The 22,060-nt window shown below is 34.6% G+C and overlaps 1 protein-coding gene across 1 annotated transcript; it reads right to left on the reverse strand.

Annotated features, from left to right (window-relative positions):
- Window positions 1-365: 365 nt before the first annotated feature.
- LOC112016742 (uncharacterized) lies at window positions 366-21,038 on the reverse strand. The gene is given in 22 exon segments (XM_065762673.1): window positions 366-1,222; window positions 1,317-1,382; window positions 2,454-2,621; window positions 4,228-4,322; window positions 4,436-4,504; window positions 5,013-5,124; window positions 6,022-6,140; window positions 6,231-6,311; window positions 8,433-8,504; window positions 8,589-8,798; window positions 10,126-10,203; window positions 10,305-10,442; window positions 12,756-12,846; window positions 12,925-12,980; window positions 13,142-13,249; window positions 14,393-14,521; window positions 14,890-14,944; window positions 15,031-15,161; window positions 15,249-17,143; window positions 17,146-20,598; window positions 20,716-20,799; window positions 20,920-21,038. Coding segments are annotated over 22 exon segments (7,389 nt in total). The 5' UTR covers window positions 20,933-21,038; the 3' UTR covers window positions 366-1,056.
- Between the last annotated feature and the right edge of the window lie 1,022 nt (window positions 21,039-22,060).

A 22,060-nucleotide genomic window follows, 5' to 3' on the forward strand; every position in this document is an offset into this window, starting at 1 on the left:
ATGCTAGAAGACACAAGTTGTAGTTTTGATTTTTCTCCAAAAAAATAGAGATGTTTTATCTACCATGTACAATATAAAAAAATAATTAGTAGAAATTTCAACCTAAAAACCAAACCCATGAATACAATGTCAATATAAATATGAAGATTAACCCAAATATTCCAAAAAAAATCAATTCTAAACATAACAAAAGAATAAGATAGAAAAAAATCTCAGGCACATGTGAAATCAACTCTATCTCTCTCTCTTTCTCTCTTTTTCTTAATCTAAAGTGAGTCCTTTTTTTACTTTTCTTTCAAAAAAAAAAAAAAAACAAACGTATAATGCAAATATGCAACTGTCAAATCTTAATGTTATACAAAGGTCAATTTTCTGGTATGATATCATACATCTAAGCCCAGCCCTCCATCCAGTTACAAATTCTAGATGCAGAAGTCCATTCAGGACCATACTCATTCTCACCAAAGGAGACTCAAGCCAGACAAACTTTACCTTTATACCAGATATATTTCCCTCTCTCTCTCTCTTCTTTATTATTTCTCCTTGATTCACACACACTCTCCTTTGCTTGATCCTAAAACCCACAACCCACCCACACCCATTGATCTTCCCTTTTTCCCCATTGAGAGAGAGACTACTAATTTAGAAAAAGTAAAAGAAGATTATAAGGGTCACAAAACTTGTGAGGGCAGTGATATATTGAATGAGGATGATGATTAGATACTTTAGAATTGCATTGCATTGCTTTTGTTAGGCATAGAAATTATTACTTAACATTCTAGTGCTTTTTGACCTATGCTTTTAGGGTATATTTTTATTCAACCATGTAGTTCATGCCTTTTATTTTAATCATGGCTATCAAATATTATGGTTATGTTTATTTTTTCAAGCCCAAGATAATTTTCAAATTTATTACATTATTATTTTTAAAATGTGCCCTTCACTTCAATTAGGCACATACTAGCATTTTGTGCTTAAGTTCTAGGAAGCCTTTATGCTTAAGTGTGCCCTGCACTTTCACCAACATTGGCATGGTTTCACCAAGATCATGATTATTTACTTAGCTAGAAAGAGAAAGATAAAATGTACCTTATTTGCAAGCTTTTGAGATAGACAATTGATTTTCTCTTCAATTTCAAATTTCGTCAGATTACTCCCACTGTCAAGGGAACAGCGTTTCTTGTTCATGCTTACATCCTTTGGCTTGAAATCATATGCAGCACTATAAAAATAGAAGGCAAGTTTTCACTACAAGAACAAGTATATTTGCAACTTCAACAACAAAACTTACTATGATATATGCTTATAGACCATACCCATCAACAATACATTCAAGCGAAGAACTTGATGGCAAACATCCTACAAACGTAGTCCCTTTTTTGCTGCACACAAACAGGTAACCAAATAAGCATAGCGCTTCATATACTTCTAAAGACACCTTCTCCTGCACAAACACCAGCTAAAATACCTGCAATTTGAGTTGTAATGAGCTCTCTTGGCAATTTTTAAATTCTTTTCTTTCCTTTGGAACCAATCAAACAAATAGAAACATGCTTTTAAGTTTTATGGGGTGTTTGGCAAACCATAAACTGGGTCAACCGAGAATAACTTAACAGAATGCCAATGAACTCAAATGGCACATCCTTCCATGGTAAAATGCCACAGTTAATTCTAGTTATTTTTTTAGCATAAGAGTATTTTTATAATCACAACATATTTTTATAACATAAATATATATGCTAAAGTGATATCCTCACAAAGTCATTAGCATGTGCCTCCTTACAATGATTGCCTTTCAACATGTTTGATTTATATCCGACTTGAGGGGGAGTGTTAGAGTAAAGTGAAAGGTGAGGTCATGGGTACAAGACTCACCGAGTGTGTGTCTGTTAAATTTTTTAAAATATAGAACTAGTTCTTAGTTTTCCATTTTTTATTCCAAAATTTGTATTTATGTTATAAATGGTTTAGACAAACGATATACAAATCAAAATAATTTCTACAAACCAAAACTAGAATAAAGTTGAACTAGTTTTATTTCAAGATTAAGTCCTGTATCCACGACTATATGCTCTATCCCATTCTTAAGAGGAATGGGTTCTCATTTAAGCCAGAGCTCATCAGCTTTATTTTAAGATTGCTTCAAAACTAATTGAACCAGCTCTATAGTTTGCCAAAGCTTGTTAGGTTACACATGTATCCACCAGAAAACCTAAAAATGGGAAGACAAAAAAAAGGGATTGCAAAAACACTACAATATAGAGAACTGGTAACATCACAATTAAGGATTTGTAAATCTTTTAGATAAACATAAATGTAGCCCCAAGAAATGATAGGGTTCACATATTATGTAAAATACCTTTGTCCCATAATGATCCAAACGGGGACACCAAAAAATTTAAAATTAAAATGAACGCAGCCAAAGTAGAAAGTGGCAAACCAAAGGTAATCACCTAATCTCTTCCTCTTCTTCCTTTACAACTTGTACAGGTGCTGTCACTTCCTCTTCTTCCTTTACAAGTTGTACAGGTTCTGTCTTGGAGAAGAGTAAACTGTGGTGACTAACTCCTGCTATACCTTGAGTTTGCAAGAACTCTATATGAGCTTTCAAATAGTCATCCCTATGACAAACAAGAGAATAATTAATGACTTAACATAGAAGAGAAGCGGATTTCATGAATTTCATGAATTACAACTGCACAAAATCTGCAAATGTAATGCATGTAAACAACATAATAAAGGTTTCATATTGCCTCTGCAGCATAAATATTATTATATAAAGATGTTAAGCAAGACTGCTATTCATATATCTAGAAGCTTCTACAAAGCCTTAGCTTTATGGACTTCTATAATCTATCTTCATCTATGCTACTGTAGAAAGGGAATTACCAATATTGAAGTCCATAATAATAATAATAATAATAAAACTACATGATCATAATCAAGAATTGAACATAAACAAAAAATAAGCTTTTGACCTAAATATTTCCTTCGAAGTCTCTACCACTTATGTATAGGGGGCATAATTGTAAATTCATATAAACTATCTTTTCTATCTTCTCAACCAAAACAAAGGAAATTTGTATTTATTTTCCATCCTTTGCACTTTTCCATCTTCTATACCAAACAAACATGATGGAAAGCTAAAACATTTTCCCTCCTCCCAACTAAACGGAGTCTAAGTCACCTTTCTTTCCACCTTTTCTCTCTCACCCTAAGACATTTCAATCCTTGATTCAAGAGAAACTCCTGCAACTTCATCATTATTTTCAAGAAAAGGGAACATTGTGTGGATGATTTCTTCAACTCCATCAAAATTTGATAGGTATATATGAGCACGCACGTCACTTGTGCTCCACTTCAAGCTATTTATTATATAACACTTGCTCTTATTATTGAAACTGTCAAAATGAAAGTAAGTGTCATTTACTTAGAATGGAAAAAAAAAAGGGTTAGGTATGGCTAAGACACAATTGCTCAAAAAGTACACTGAATCCAAACACCTATAAGGAGATTTTTATCCATTTTGTTTGTTCCTCAAAGCATAATTATATTTAGACTGGACATATAACTTGTTTTATGAAAGAATATTAAAAGTTAAACCAATCACCAATAAGGAAATTTTCATGCAACTTCTTTGTACCTCAAGCTAATAATATGAGGGTTCGAGAGTCGAGACATATAAAATGCCATATAGAAGAATGTTATGACAAACAAACACCTAAAATTATCTTCAGAGTATCATTATTATCCCTGCCTCCACATGCATCCAAGAAAGAGCAACAAAAGGAGAATTTCTAAAAAAATGTTAAGCAAAGAAAACAATTTAGCTTTGGCATCCTCCTTTTGCTTCCTTTAACTCTGCCTAGATCAATAAAAAGACGACATTGTTCAGGATCATCAGCAACAAGAAAACTCAATCAGGTTGACTGAAACTTTATACCTTGTCAAAGTTCAAATAAATTTGAGAGTTTTCTAGCATCTAAAGAAACATGAGGTTAGAATTTTACAGGGTTTGTTACAGTCAAGTGTTTTCAGTCAAGTGTTTTCAGATTAATAACAAACCCCAAAATATAATTTGAATCATATTCTAGGACTGAAGATATAGAATGCAAAAGCATGTGCAGAAGCACACTTTTGCACACTAAGTCAAGCATTATTAAATTATATAAAAAAAAGATCAGATTTACAAAATAAATCTAAATGCCATAGACTAAGTATCAGTACATTATGTGATGGCAATCATGCTCTTTGTGTAACTGCTTCTGGGTAACAGAGACATCAAACCCCTGTTCTGGGAGACTAAAAAGATCCCGAAGATCCTACAAAAAATTATCACAAGTTTAGAAAAGAACATCAAACCCTTAGATTAGTAACGTTCTTGAAATCTAGGCAGTAAAGCAACACTTTTTTTTTTTTTTTGGGAAGTGCGTACCTGCTGGTTAAAGTACCGAATTTGTTCTTTGTGCTCAGTTGCAGTTTTGAACAATCCTCCTTTGAATATCTAAATGACACATTCAATTATTCAAAATAACACAGTTACATTTAATGCCTCAAATTTTAGAAAGTATGGTTGGAACATACTTTCAACCAATAAATAGTTATGCCAGGAAGAAGATCTCCTGTCATACAATCGAAAAACACCAAGGAAGGGTGATCATGTATCTATTAGTCTAGAAGCATGCATTTCATACACAAAAAGAGAAAAACGGTCCAGTTAAAACATATCGAACCTTAAAGAGGCACATGTCCACCTCATATTATCTTTATTTAATGTGAACCATGGAAGTTTTATTTTAAATATTTTGAAACCTAAAATATCTTAACCATTTCTTTTAAACAGCTTTATACGTCTTAGAGCATGGTCCCAGCAAGGCAATGTTTCCCCATTTGCAGCAAGATATTAAAACTTCTAGCAAACAATAGGTCCCAACAGCACACTTCATGCCCCATGGCATAATCAAATACTGCCTCTGTATACCCTGAACAGAAAAAGGGGAAATATACTTCACCTGCTTCCTATATATCTTTTCTTCAACAGTTCCACACGTCATTAATCTATATACAATGACATCCTTTGTTTGCCCAATTCGATAAGCACGATCAACACTTTGGTTATCCGTACTGCAAAAAAAAAGGTGTAAAATTTAGTTTAACAAACCTTGATCCACAGGTTATTACTCTTAACAAACTGGGAAGCTCAAAAATCCAAGGGAAAAAACAGAGAAATGGAAAGCAAGGAGGAAAGCAGTCATATGTGAATACTAATTCAAAGACCATATAAATTGTACACCACTACAAACAACAGAGGAATTGAAAATTTAAGAAAGAGATTACCGAGCAAAGGTAAATTAACAAAGCAGCTATACATAAATGGTTTTTTTACAAATATTATTAAATTCCATAGCTTAAGTCAGATAAAGAAGTGAAAGGGAAGACAAGAAATATTCAGCAACACAACTCATAACTGATTCCTCAACAACTTCCTTGACCTCTGTTACTTCCACAGCTGCTAATACCCCCATCCCTTCTTTAAGATTAGATTCATATTTGGCCAAACCAAAAGGATGTGCTGGTCACTATGGAGGAACACATTGAATTTTTATATAATAGGTAACCTAACAAAGAACAAAATCTGATGACCAGACCAGCAAACACCTTCTATTTCATGGGACAAAAATAAAGCAAAGATGAAGTAAATAGAACTAGAATAGAAACAGTACAATAGACGTTACAGGATGTTGACCCCTTTTCTGGTAAGTATGATGAACCCTATGAGAGAGGGAGAGAAGGTTGTAAAAATGTATTATGCAAGTATCCAATGAAAGCAGTGAAAAAGTATAGTTCTTAGAGTCAACTAGTTCACTAAAAAATGGAATAACTTTTGGTGAATGACCACCAGAAAAGACAAATAAGTATCCAAAATGGTGTTTTGCCTAACTAACAAGGTGGGTTGGTCAAAGTCGTCCATATTTTTTATTAAAAAGAAAAAAAGAAAGAAAGAAAAACTAGAAATAGCACCTGGGGTTCCAAGCAGGATCAACTACAATTACACGGTCTGCTCTTGTTAGTGTAAGGCCTAGACCACCAACTCGAGATGTCAAAAGAAATATGGAAGCTCCAACACCTTTTTGGAAATCCTACAGATAAAAGGATCATGAGAATCACAAACTATATATATATTTTTTTTGAAAGAAAATCAAACCACTTTGATTATATACAACACTTACATTAACAATCTTTACTCTGTCACTAGCTTTTGTGGTACCATCAATGCGCAAGAACTCGTAACCTTTGGATACTATTGAATTCTATAAAACAAAAGATCACTAATAAATCAAATTACGGGAAAGTCTGATATAACAACAAACTCTAGGTCAATAAGAAAACTTGGTGCTTAACAAAACATCAAATTGCCATCTTAACTCATCATTTTATGTTTCATATACATATTTTTATTGGCAAGTTACACATGCAGCAGGTGGATCTTGACCCACGACCTCACATGCCAATTTGCTCTTACAACTTACAAGGGGAGAAAGTGCCACTTGAATTAGAGCTCACTAGCATAACCAATCCCTAAATCTGTTCAATCATCATACTTTGATTGAGATCATTTGAACAAAAGGAAAAAAAAAAAAAAAAAAGGTGACTTAGAAGAACAAAAACCAAGTCGATAAAATAATCAATCGATTATATTTCAGCACTGTGAAAACGTGCATCCAAGGTGAACAAGAATAAATTTGATTTTCATGGTGGTGCAGACACTAGATAGGCCTCCAATCACGTGTGTTTATGGATGTCAACACAGGAAGTTGGCCCATCCAGTGACTATGGATGCATGATGGAAGCCCGCTGCCAGCTGACCTGTTTATCTAATAGATTAGGGATTTTATTTTATTTGCTTTAGGAATCTTATTTAAAAGCGCCAAGGTTCAGTATTGTTATGCTTTACTTGATTGATAAACTTTAGGCTGGAATTCTTTCAATAGCTTGGTGCAGATTCTAGGCAACCCTAGATGTTGATTCCAAATTTTCATCGCTAAGTGCTGATTCCTAGTTTTATCTCCTTTTTTTTTTTTCCCTTTTTTTCTGCTCTATTCGTTTCCTACAATTCTCCTTGAATTTTCTGCTGCATTATAAAGAAGATATTTATAATGTTAAATCAGTGTACCACAAGCTTCAAATCTTAAGATTTGAAGTTTCATCTTCAAGTGGCAGTTCTAATAAACCTCAAATTCTGTAAATGTAGTTTCCTTAATATTTGTGCCAAGTATACTATAGTAGAAATACACACTATAAAATAAAAGGTCATACTTAGTGCACAAAACTCCCACTTTTGCGGGATTAGGAGAGGTGATTGGTAGGCAGTCTTACCCCTAATAATAGGAAACACGATCCTCTCCATTTCAAGCCCTCTCTAAATTACATCCATTTCACAGTCAAAATTTTATATTCCGAATTTAATAATGTACAAACTGCAATGTCATTTAAAATTCAAATGATGTGGCGGTCTATACATGTTTAGGTTGGTACAACTAGGGATATAATCTCAACCATGAAATGGAACCAATTCAAATAGAGAGGGTCCCTTTCCCAATTATACGATATTCAAGAAAAATTGTTGGTTCTACAGCTAGTGTACAACCAGGGATGTAAATGTAACATCTAATGAGTTTCTCTAGCTATTAATATGGGGACCTTATACAAACTATCCAAACATAAAGCATATATATCTTAGTGGAATTTAGCTTTAGATTAGCTCTAGCATAGAAACCGTGAAGGAATTATTCATACCACACAAGGAAAAAGTCATATGTTATGCCAAATAACTATATTGCACTAACATTTATGGATAAAGTGTGCAAATGTGTCCAAATAAATGTCTTGGAGTTAAAAGAAAATAGAAGCAGCAACTTGCCTCAATGAGAATAAAAACTGCGACTTCTACATATGCATAGTGACAAAAAATAGCTTGTTTTTCACATGATATGAATCAGACAGGGGTTAAACTTCTAATCGTAGACAATTAGTGAGAGACTTATGTACCCCTAGATGAATTCACATGATGGGTTGAACGTCAACTTGCATCATATTATGACAAGCATTATGTGGCAGATATATACAACCCTGTACCCAAAAAAAAAAAAAAACCCTACATAAACTAGACATTTATCTTTATTTCACTTTGCTGCAATGCCAAACAACTACTCACTTAAACGCTTAATAGACCCTCATCAAACTTCATATAATATAGTGGATAGTCTTAATTAAATTCTTGACTCAAAAGACAAACCTTGATTGAGAAGAGTGTCCTAAGACTGTCCACTACACAGGAATAATTAAATAAACAAAAACTTTATGTTCCCCTTCCCCATACTATCCACTATATTTAAGACAAGTATTGAAAAGGAAACGAAGTGAAGACTAACCTGGATAAGATTAAGCATCTTACGAGTTTGGGAAAAGATAAGAACACAACGGCCTTCTTGTATCAAGTTATCCTGTAAAAAATCATTGAACAAATCATATTGAGCAATCAACTTAAATATCTGGGAATCTATTAATCCATGTGCAGCATTTCCCACCAATAAAGACAATATGAAAGATATTTTGCACGAGACAATGTTATGCTTCTCTTCCAAGTCATCTGTATCAACGACATCAGCTATGTGCATTGCCAATTTTTCAGCCACATGAACGTCTTCTGGTTTTAGCATTGATTCCATTCCTTCCAAGACATCTGCAGCAGCTCTCTTTGTCAAGAGAAGTGGATCATCACATATTTTCTTCAGAATCTGTTTCAAATTAAATTATATTTATAGTTATCCTTTCAGGGAAAAAAAAAAAAAAAAAACTAGGTTTTAATTTCCTGATATATATATAACTTCAAACACAAAAGGCAGTCCCTTAGACATTAATTTCTTACTCACCGTTTTAGGTTCATTTCTATTTAGCCTTTCACTAGTGTTGTTCACTCCATATACCCTATTACCTTTAGAAACATCCAACAAATCACTCTTCCCCTTCTGCTTTTCTACAACATTCCTAACCCTACCCCCAATGTTCTTAATCATGTCTGATGAGGAATCCAACACATCAGATGTAGGCGGAAATGAAGACCCTGCACTCACATATTCAGGCATCCTTAACCCATCACACTGATGATGATACTGCATATTGGCAATTTTACCAGGCAACTTATAAGTAGATTTTGGGCCATTCAAAGTAATATAACCATCATTCTCTACAACAAAATTGTCATCCAACATATCAACGCCATCTGAATCAGCACACTCGTCTTTGGACTTAGTCTCTTGTCTCTCGACCTCAACCATTCTCTTGCCAGTCAAAACAAAACAATCATCCTCATCCTCATCATCCTCCGAGTCAATATGAAAATAAGTATTGTCCTCCTTTTCAACTTCAAATGCAAAAGGCAATCTCTTATAGATTAAGTTCTCACCCTCCTTTTTGGGTTCATTTCTATTTAGTCTTTCACTATTGTTCTTCACTCCATGCACCTTATTATCTTCAAAAATATTGCACAAGTCACTCTTCTTCTCCTGTTCTTTTACAATATTCTCAACCCTACCTTCAGCCCTCTTAATCAAGTCAAATGAGGATTCCAATGTGTCAAATGCAGGTGGAAACGAAGACCCTGCACTCATATATTCAGGCAACTTTAACCCATCACACTGATTCGGATACAACATTTTGGCAATCTTATAAGGACATAATAATATATATATAATGACATAATAATTGTGATGAACTTGAAAACAAAATAATATTAGGTTAAAATTCTATTGCTACCCTTGGGGATGTCATAACCAAAGCTTTTAAACATAAATAAACCCACATTTTTCAACTGTACTAGAGAACAACGAATCTCCAGAAGTAGTTCTTCTCGATCTATTTTAAATAGAACAAAATTAGCAAAGAAGTCCGCAACAATATCTCCAGATGCATGATCTAGTAAACTTCCAAAGGCACTACTAGATTACAATCAAAAAAGAAAAAATAAATCATATAAGTAGACACTGAATTTTTTTTTTTTTTTTAAACAAGAATTTAACCGAAAAAAGAAGAAGCAGAAGCATGATCAAGGATCACAAACAATACCGTAATTGCAGCCAGCGGTGAGCCACCAAAGGCTGAAAGAACCAGCTCGCTCTTCAAAAAAGTTTCATAAAGTTGTCTCTACACCAAATAAGTGCAAACTAGGAAATGAACATGACATTTTAAATAAAACCATAATGGGAGATGAAATGAAAAGTACACTGAGAAAAAGCAGATCAAACCTGGCAACTGTTTAATCTTAGCCACACAATGACCTCATTCTTCTTAGAAAGTTTGGCAATTGTTTTGGAATCTTCTTCATCAAATACCTCATTTTTTAAGCGACGCAAAAAATAAGGTTGAATATTTTCTCTGAGCTCCTGTCAAAAAATTATGAACACTATTAATGTCCTTGTCTGGCTTTTAAGGAAACAAAGTTAACAGCTACCTCTACCTGTGAGAAAGCAACAAAAAATAAGATGCAAGTGAAAGAGCTTATGACATAAAACAGATGCATACAGGGCAAAATATATAGTACACAACAAGTATCAAAGACAAGGGATGACTTGACACAGTTTTTCTTTCCCTCACTTTTAAACAGATTTTGGAATACCGATCTGTAAAACAGCCATCCATGCAGTTCATCACTAACACTTCTTGGCTATACTATTATGCATTACTTTAGGACCTCACTAGAAACCTAAACATCATTAACAAGGTAAAGCCAACAATTGAAAACGTTAAAAAATTTCAAGGTTTAAACATTATAACTTCTATATAAAGATAGATATGGCCATAATTATTAAATTTCTGGTTTCATATTTCTGCATCTGCTGTGATAGCAGAGCAGATTGCAAGTCTGCAACCTGCATTAAATAATAGTTTAAGCCAGAACCTTAAATAAACAGTATCAACGGATCTGGAATTTGTAGATCATATATTATAGGTATAGTTGTCAAAACGTGAATCGTGTCATGAATCAATTTTTTATTTTTCTGTATTATGTATTATGTATCGTTTTTTGTGTATTATAAGATACACAAACACCTAATAAAATTTATAAAAAATTATAAACATACAAATATAAAGGGCGTATTCATTATAAATTTGGAATATATTCAACTAATGACTAATTAATCATCACTTATGTAATAATATTTAAGAATCTAACCTTTTTTTTGGAGAAACATTTAACAAGCTAACTAAATAAATCAAATTAACATATGTTTATAACATACACATTCAAATTGATTAAACTCAAAAGTGATAATACATGACATATGACCCAAAATAATTTTTTATTTTTATCACATTTATCATCTTTCCTAATCAACTCCATATAAGTCAATGTTGTCATCATATTCATCATCTTGCATATTTATTTCTTGATTGAAATTTTCTCCATCATTATCAACATTTATTATCCCTTTTTGTTCTTTTATTTTAATAATTTTTAAAAATTTCTTCATGACATTCTAGCTTTTAGACTTGTAACAAAACTGACCAAAATAAAAAATAATTATATTGTTATTTAATACATTATTCATAGTATAGAAAAGAAATTAGCAAATATGAGAGTGAAGTGTCAAAGTGCGTAAAAATTTCGTAGTTGAAAGAGGAAAAAAAAAAAAATTCTGGACATGTTATTTTATTAGGCTCAATTAAGTAATCTAATAATTTTGTGTTAAAAACAACTAAACAAATCTAACAACTTATTGGATTCAAATAAAAGCACAAATTTATACAAAAAACCCATTTTAAAGCCACTTGTCTGTAATTGTACGATATGATATAATTTATACGATACGCATCATTGTATTATACGATTCATGAGCACTTCCGATATGCTCTTACAATACAAAACTTTTTGTACACGATATGATTGTACAATACACATTGACAACAATGATTAAAAGTATGCGTGCATACATAAAACAAATAAGAATAATTCTTCTTGGCTAGATGTTTCAAAGCTCCCATAAGGGAAAATTTGGGACATGAACAAGAGCTTTTCCATAACTTGCAAATTATTCAATAAGTAGTATATTTCAGCATTTATTATTTGCCATAGCCCCTTTTAGATTATTGTTATAAGAAAATTAAGAACCTTTTGCATGTAAGATGCTTTGACCATCAGTAAAACTGCAATTCGTACCCGCAAAGATGGGAATATACTACATACAATGTACACAAATATGGTGTTCAACATCAAACTATTGAAACCCATAAAGTGAAAATGCAAAATGAACATTCTAACAGCTTCTTTTTCCTTTTTTGGGGGATCCAAAAGATTGGCGCCATTGAAACTAGGTTATTTGGCAATTGACTCCTCATTGCATCATGTGGACCAATAGGAGAGAGCAAAACCGTAGGACATTTCAAGTTTCATAATGAAGAGAATCAATGCTGGATATTAAGAATAGTTTCCTGAAAACTTTGTTTAAAGTTTAAACATTGCACTGTGATTTTGGAGGGGGGGGGGAGGGGGGGGGTGGTGGGGTGGGGGGGTTCATAGTTTTCTAGTTGATCTTATGGACCATGTCTGTTTGTAAGCTCACCATTTCAAGCTTTCCTTTCTTTTAATAAATCATTGTACTTATCCCCCCCAAAAAAAAGACCTCCAGAATCATTTCTAACATAACCAAGGTTCAAAAAGCACAAGCCACAATCTAACCATACTAAAATATCATTACCTTTGCAACTTCAGAACCAATATGCTTTTCTGTATCAGAAGCCTCCTTTTCATTTCCACGAAGAATGGCACACTCAAATTTTTCCTTAAACCTGGGAAACTCCAATTTTTAGTGAAACAAGAAGCACATACATAACTCAAGACGACCACAAAAAGAAGACTATTATTACCATTTATTGTCACCCAGCAGGTCAGGACAACAGAAATTGACCAAGGCCCACAACTCCTAATTCAAGGAAAAAAAAAAATTCAAACACAAGCAGAGAGAAAACTAAACAAGGATCACACACTAAAATCCAAATCCAATCTATGAACATAACATTGAACTAATGAAGTATAATTTTAGAAAAGAACAAATGATCACATAATGAATTCCATGTAAGTTACCTTCAGATTGTTTTGCAATGGTGTGCCACTAATGATAATACGATGAGCACTTGGTATCTCAAGCAAACTTTTGGCTCTTTGTGTACTAGGATTCTTTATCAAATGCCCCTGGTAGTAAATGGGGTGATCAAATAATAATGAAGTAGTCATAAAATACAAAAAAAAAAATTGTTAGGTCACGTAAAACATATTATTATGCACAATGGCAATATGAGAACAGTTTCATGCGAATTCCAATTTTGAATATAATGAAGAATTATAGGATTGGCAATGGAACCGGGCCAAGACAGGTCCCTTCTGCAATCCTGTACGGTGAGAAAAATACTCTCCCTGAACCAATCTGCAACTTGAAAAGGAGCAATGTTAAGGCAGGAGGAACTTTTATCTGAGTGGTATATTCTCCATCAATCTGCCATGTATAAGCCTACAAATTTGAAACTTTAAAATGACATTCATACACCTCATGTTCAGTCCATGCAGCAGTCCTAGAGGCATGAGTGCAGCCCTTCTAAACATTCAACAAAGCTGAAAGTTAACCCCAGCTATACTGTCACAAAAGTTCCTTCACTGTTATTTATTTTCAAAGAAAGATCACTGAGCTCCAATGCTGACCTCCCTAGTTTTTCTTGAACTTTTTAAATACCAAAAAAATCACTCAGAATTAGTTGTTAACAGCTTGCAAGAAGTATCTCATATCCCAACCTGAAATGCTAAAAGGTTAAATCACTCCTAATATTAATTGTTCTTGAAATTGATAACATATTAATTGTATATGGAATCTCAATTATACAGGCACTGCTGAATGATCAAATACCCTTGCATTGGCAACATAATGACTCCCTGATTGGCTTAACTCAAGACATGTGAAACAGAGCATAAAGAGTTTCTTATATTTACGATTGTTTACTTCCATTGAGACTTTAGTCCTCTTCGGGCATCCAATTTATTATTTATTTCTACCTAGCTTCCACAAATCTCTTCCTATACCCATTTATTACATTCTATGACATAAGATATTCACAAAAGAATTTTACTTTGTGTCAAAAAGATAAAATACTCAAATATGTATATTTCCATCAAAGTAGACAAACATAAAAGCACATACATAAATATGTACTACATGAGTACAGAGAGTATGCTGGGGGTGCGGGGACAAAACATAGTATGCATTAGAGTAAAGTGATCGTGCATTCTAAAAATTTGGCAATCCATTCAAAAGTCAAACTACAGGGAAAGGATCTAACAAAATACCTCATCAAGTATCATATAATCCCATGTGACACTATCTTCACTTCCCTTATCATCAAAGTCATAGCCTCCCTGTAAAGATTTTGAGTTGTTCCGTACAATATCATAAGTTGTGAGAAGAACACCTTTGTCCTGCGAGTAACAATCACAGAATGTTATCATCCAACAAAAAATTAGCAAACCAGGAGAAGAACACCAGAACCCCATGGTACCACATCTCTAGAAACCATAACTCTCAAAATTGCAAAGTAACCATTACATGGAAGGGATGACAAATTTTGAACTTCCAAGTTCAGCATTTAATGAAAATCGAACTTAGGAAGATAGTGAATCAGGTTAACATATTCCAGACTTGTGTTAACTCTTTCAGCCTCCATCAAACTTCAAATATAATCTAATGCATAAACCTTGTTGCATTCTTATTATTAATTTTTCCAGAAAGGTTTCATATGCCAAGTTGGAAACCCAAATTAAATAAGCAAAAACAGCATATCTAATACCTGAAGTATATACTGGAGCTCATACTGTCGAGCTTTTGGACAAGCCCCATAGTATCTGCATGGAAGGACACATTGGCAATTATAATTCAAACAAATATATATCTTTTATCTCTATCAAAGGAACATGCCAAGTAGCCCTACTCTCTTATGTTATCGTAGAGCCCCACAACTGATAATTCTTTGATCCAATGGGGCAGTAGTGTTTTTGGGGCCACAACCAATACCCTATTAATCAAATGCGAATGAAATAATCCAGCTAAGAAGCCACAAATCTGCAATCAGATACAAACAACTATCAACAAATTATAAATAATATATATATCAAAAAATTACCTAATATAATATATCCATTTTTTTACCTGCATTGTCTTGCCCAGACCCATGTCATCCCCTAAGATTCCACCCTTACCCTGACAATGCAAAGACCAGAGCCATCTTAACCCATCACACTGATGTGGGTACAGCATTTTGGCAATCTTACCAGGCAACTTGTAAGTAGATTTTGGGCCATCCAAAGTTATAGAACAGTCATTCTCTGCAACAGAATCATCTGTGTAATCATCCAACACATCAACACCATCCAAATCATCATACTCCTCTTTGCATTTACTCCCTTCCCTCTTTACATCTTTAACAGTTCTCTTGCCACTTAAAATAACACAAGCATCGTCTTCATCATCATCCATTCTCTCTTCAACTTTAGACACAAGAGATTGTTCAATAGGCACTAACTTCTTATCCACCCTTTCAGGTTGAGGCTTATATTCTTCACCGTGTTTCTTTGTCCCATGTACCCTACCTACAAACTTATCACCCTTGGAGTCAATATGCAAATAATTAACCTCCTCTTCCTTAACTTTAGACACAAAAGGCTGTCCCTTAGATATTAATTTCTCATCCACCTTCATGGGTTCATTTATTTTTAGCCTTTCACCCTCGTTCTTCACTCCAAGTATCCGATTAACTTCAAAAACATTCAACAAATCACTCTTCCCCTTCTGCTTTTCTACAACATTCCTAACCCTACCCCCAACTTTCTTAATCATGTTTAATGAGGAATCCAACATGTCAGATGTAGGCAGAAATGAAGACCCTGCACTCACATATTCACGCATCCTTAACCCATCACAATGATGAGGATACTGCATTTTGGCAATTTTACCAGACAACTTGTAAGTAGATTTTGGGCCATTCAAAGTAATATCACCGTCACTCTCTTCAACAAAACCATTTGTATAATCATCCAACACATCAACACCATCTGAATCAGCACACTCATCTTTGGACTTAGTCTCTTGTTTCTTGATCTCCTTAACCATTCTCTTGCCACTCAAAACAACACAATCATCCTCATCCTCATCATCCGCCGAGTCAATATGCAAATGAGTAACTTCCTCTTCTGTAACTTCAAACACAAAAGGCAGTCCCTTAGACATTAATTTCTTACTCACCGTTTTAGGTTCATTTCTATTTAGCCTTTCACTAGTGTTGTTCACTCCATATACCCTATTACCTTTAGAAACATCCAACAAATCACTCTTCCCCTTCTGCTTTTCTACAACATTCCTAACCCTACCCCCAATGTTCTTAATCATGTCTGATGAGGAATCCAACACATCAGATGTAGGCGGAAATGAAGACCCTGCACTCACATATTCAGGCATCCTTAACCCATCACACTGATGATGATACTGCATATTGGCAATTTTACCAGGCAACTTATAAGTAGATTTTGGGCCATTCAAAGTAATATAACCATCATTCTCTACAACAAAATTGTCATCCAACATATCAACGCCATCTGAATCAGCACACTCGTCTTTGGACTTAGTCTCTTGTCTCTCGACCTCAACCATTCTCTTGCCAGTCAAAACAAAACAATCATCCTCATCCTCATCATCCTCCGAGTCAATATGAAAATAAGTATTGTCCTCCTTTTCAACTTCAAATGCAAAAGGCAATCTCTTATAGATTAAGTTCTCACCCTCCTTTTTGGGTTCATTTCTATTTAGTCTTTCACTATTGTTCTTCACTCCATGCACCTTATTATCTTCAAAAATATTGCACAAGTCACTCTTCTTCTCCTGTTCTTTTACAATATTCTCAACCCTACCTTCAGCCCTCTTAATCAAGTCAAATGAGGATTCCAATGTGTCAAATGCAGGTGGAAACGAAGACCCTGCACTCATATATTCAGGCAACTTTAACCCATCACACTGATTCGGATACAACATTTTGGCAATCTTATAAGGAAATATTCAGGCAACTTTAACCCATCACACTGATTCGGATACAACATTTTGGCAATCTTATAAGGAAATTTGTAAGTAGAATTTGGGGAATTCATAGTAATAGAATTGTCATTCTCTACAACAAAATCATCCAATACATTAACTCCATCAGAATCATCATACTCGTCTTTGGACTTACTCCCTTTCCTCTCCACCTCCTTAATCATTCTCTTGCCACCCAAAGCAACACAATCATTCTCATCATCATCATCCTCTGAGTCAATATGCAAATAATTAACCTCCTCTTCTTTGACTTCAGACATAAAAGGCAGTCCCTTAGAAAATAAAATTTTGGGTTCATTTCTATTTAGCCTTTCGTCAATGTTATTCACTTTATGTACACCATTGCCTGTAGAAACATTCCACAAATCACTTTTTTCCTCCTGCTCTTCTACAACATTCTCGAGCGTCTTAATCACATCCAAGGGGGAATCCAACATGTCAGAGGGAAGAAACAAAGACCCCACACTTGGATATTCAGGCAAATCAGCTTTCTCCACTTCACTCATTTTTCTATTTTTCACCAATTTCACACAATCCTCACTTGGGCCAATCCTCTTCGGAGCACGCTTCTTCTCAATGGGCAAAAAATCGCACGTACCACTTAAGTCATTGAGAATATCCTTAATCTCATTCTCACCACCACTCTCAACAACATTTTTGGGCGGGGGAAAATCTAAATCAGCAACATCAACAAAATCTGGCTCATCAAGCACCACTCTTTTATCATCACTATCATTATCAAGAGTTAAAACTTCACATAGACGCTGCCTGCCTTCGATTTTAACCTTCGTTGGCTTCTCTTTCTCTACAAAGACTTTCAAAAAAATACTCCAATAAAACAATAATAAGACATTGAGAATATCCTTAATCTCATTCCCAACCCCATTCTCACAACCACCCTCAATAACATTTTTGGGCGGTGGCAAATCAAAATCAGCAATATGAACAAAATTTGGCTCACCAAGCACTGGTTTATTATCAGCACTATCATTGTCTTGAGTTGAAATTTTAGATAGACACTGCCTGCCTTCAATCTTAACCTTCATTGGCTTCTCTTTCTCTACAAAGACATTCAAAAAGACAATCCAATAAAACAATAACAAGTCATTGAGGACATCCTTATTCTCATTCCCACCACCATTCTCACGACCACCCTTAACAACATGTTTGGGCTGTGGCGAATCAAAATCAGCAATATCAACAAAATTTGGCTCATCAAGCACCATTCTTCTATCATCACTATCATTATTTCGAGTTGAAACAATAGATAGACTCCGCCTACCTTCAATTTTAACCTTCAATGGCGAATCAAATTCAGCAATATCAACAAAATTCGGCTCATCAAGCACCGCTCTTCTATCATCACTATCGTTATCTTGAGTTGAAACAATAGATAGACGCCGCCTGCCATCGATTTTAACCTTCAATGGTGAATCAAATTCAGCAATGTCAACAAAATTTGGCTCATCAAGCACCACTCTTCTGTCATCACTATCATCATCTCGAGTTGAAACAATAAATAGACGTCGCCTGCCTTCGGTTTTAACCTTCAATGGCGAATCAAATTCAGCAATATCAACAAAATTTGGCTCATCAAGCACCATTCTTCTGTCATCACTATCATCATCTTGGGTTGAAACAATAGATAGACTCTGCCTGCCTTCAGTTTTAACCTTCAATGGCAAATCAAATTCAGCAATATCAACAAAATTTGGCTCATCAAGCACCATTCTTCTATCATTACTATCATTATCTCGAGTTGAAACAATAGATAGACTCTGCCTACCTTCGGTTTTAACCATCAATGGCGAATCAAATTCAGCAATATCAACAAAATTTGGCTCATCAAGCACCATTCTTCTATCATTACTATCATTATCTCGAGTTGAAACAATAGATAGACTCCGCCTGCCTTCTGTTTTAACCTTCAATGGCGAATCAAATTCAGCAATATCAAAAAAATTTGGCTCATCAAGCACCATTCTTCTATCATTACTATCATTATCTCGAGTTGAAACAATAGATAGACTCCGCCTGCCTTCGGTTTTAACCTTCAATGGCAAATCAAATTCAACAATATCAACAAAATTTGGCTCATCAAGCACCATTTTTCTATCATTACTATCATTATCTCGAGTTGAAACAATAGATAGACTCTGCCCACCTTCGGTTTTAACCATCAATGGCGAATCAAATTCAGCAATATCAACAAAATTTGGCTCATCAAGCACCATTCTTCTATCATTACTATCATTATCTTGAGTTGAAACAATAGATAGACTCCGCCTGCCTTCTGTTTTAACCTTCAATGGCGAATCAAATTCAGCAATATCAAAAAAATTTGGCTCATCAAGCACCATTCTTCTATCATTACTATCATTATCTCGAGTTGAAACAATAGATAGACTCCGCCTGCCTTCGGTTTTAACCTTCAATGGCAAATCAAATTCAGCAATATCAACAAAATTTGGCTCATCAAGCACCATTCTTCTATCATTATCCCGAGTTGAAGCAATAGATAGACTCTGCCTGCCTTCGGTTTTAACCTTCAATGGCGAATCAAATTCAGCAATATCAACAAAATTTGGCTCATCAAGCACCATTCTTCTATCATCACTATCATTATCTTGAGTTGAAACAATAGATAGACTCTGCCTGCCTTCAATTTTAACCTTCAATGGCAAATCAAATTCAGCAATATCAACAAAATTTGGCTCATCAAGCACCATTCTCCTATCATAACTATCATTATCTTGAGTTGAAACAATAGATAGACTCTGCTTGCCTTCGGTTTTAACCTTCAATGGCAAATCAAATTCAGCAATATCAACAAAATTTGGCTTATCATTATCTCGAGTTGAAACAATAGATAGACTCTGCCTGCCTTCGGTTTTAACCTTCGATGGCGAATCAAATTCAGCAATATCAACAAAATTTGGCTCATCAAGCACCATTCTTCTATCATCACTATCATTATCTCGAGTTGAAACAATAGATAGACTCCGCCTACCTTCAATTTTAACCTTCAATGGTGAATCAAATTCAGCAATATCAACAAAATTTGGCTTATCAAGCACCAATCTTTTAACATCACTATTATTTTCTTGAGTTGAACCAGTAGATAGACTCCGCCTGCCTTCGATTTTAACCTTCGATGGCAAATCAAAATCAGCAATATCAACAATATTTGACTCATCAAGCAACACTCTTCTATCATCACTATCATTATCTTGAGTTGAAACAATAGATAGACGCCGCCTGCCTTCGATTTTAACCTTCAACGGCGAATCAAAATCAGCAATATCAACAAAATTTGGCTCATCAACCACCACTCTTTCATCATCACTAGCATTATCTCTAACTTTACATAGACACTGCCTGCGTTCGATTTTAACCTTCGTTGGTTTCTCTTTCTCTGCAAAGACAACAATGATACTTTCACTCATACACTCAAATAGAAATTTATACATACATATGGCGTGCAAGATACAGGAGGAAAAAAAAAATATATATATATATATATATATATTACCGAGAGGAGAATTGGAATCGGTGATTCCTGAGAATTGTGGAATATTATCATCGTCAATGACTATGATTGGCTTCACTTCAAGTTCTATATAGAACAATAATCAACAATATTAAACTCCAAAATTTTCAAAAATATATGTAAAACAAAAAAAAGGTACAGAGAGAAAGTGAAAATTAATAGAGAGAAAAGGAAGTGAAGGAATACCAGAAGAGGCCATTTTGAATAGGATAAGAAGAAAAGCTCTCTCAATTTTTGGGCTGTGAGAAGAGTAGAGAAGTTGTGAAGAAAAAATGGTCATTGGGTTCATGTTTTTTTATTTTTCGCCGCTATGTGAGGATTTGAATTTGAAATATATAAGGAAACTCTTTATATAATTATTAATTAAGATATGTAATCGCAAAAGTAAAAATAGCAAAAGTTGAAGCATTAAGCGCGGCTGGAAGGATGTTTTTGGGCCTTTGTGGCCCATTTGATTCAGTTAGAGACTTAGCTTAGTTGCTATTTGTTCTCTCTCTCTCTCTCTCTCTCTTTACTCAATTTCAGTTTAATGTGGGAAATTTTGAGGGTGGCGTTGGAACTTGGTTCCTGCCTCCACGATAGTCCTCGGGAGCGGCGGCTCTCCGGGGCGAGGCCGGGTAGGTACAGTGCAGGTCTTCCCGTGAGTCAAATATCTACTCCATGGAAAGGTGTAGCCGAAAAACGATGAAGAAGCAAGGCTCGGGCTTGCCGTACGCGTGGCCCGGGGGTGGGCTGCCGGGTATAAAGGGATTGGCCTTATGGGCCATATACCCAGGCCAGGGCCCAAGGCCCAATGTAGGATATGACGCGGGGGCCGTACAAAAATATATCTTAATTTAAATTCTAAAAGGATTTCCTATAAAAGCCGTCTATTTTTACACCCTCCACTGTAAGGAAGGTAATTGTTTCCATTTAAAATAGTTCTATTTTGCAGCTAAAATTTTAGCTTTTGAATTTAATAGTATATGCTAATTTTAAATGGCATGATATTCTATATACTGCTCCACTCATAAAATAATATCTTTACACAAAGCTCATCAAAAAAAAAAAAAAAATCTTTACACGAAATGGAAACATCAATTTGACAAATTGCAACCTAGAGTCAAAGCACGCAATGGCTTTTGTTGCAAATACTAAATATGTAGGTAATATCATATACTCTTGGAACTTGGAAATTAAGTCTTAAAAGAACAAGTAGGCGGTTATTGATTCAAACTATTACTTCCAGGATTTTAATTATCATGAATCATGATCATGACAATTGGGAGAAGTTATAGTAAATGATTAGGTAACTCTCATATCACACAGAAAATAAACTTTTATACGA

The sequence above is a fragment of the Quercus suber genome, unplaced genomic scaffold (genome assembly GCF_002906115.3).
Source record: "Quercus suber isolate HL8 unplaced genomic scaffold, Cork oak 2.0 scaffold_468, whole genome shotgun sequence".
Lineage (NCBI taxonomy): Eukaryota > Viridiplantae > Streptophyta > Magnoliopsida > Fagales > Fagaceae > Quercus > Quercus suber.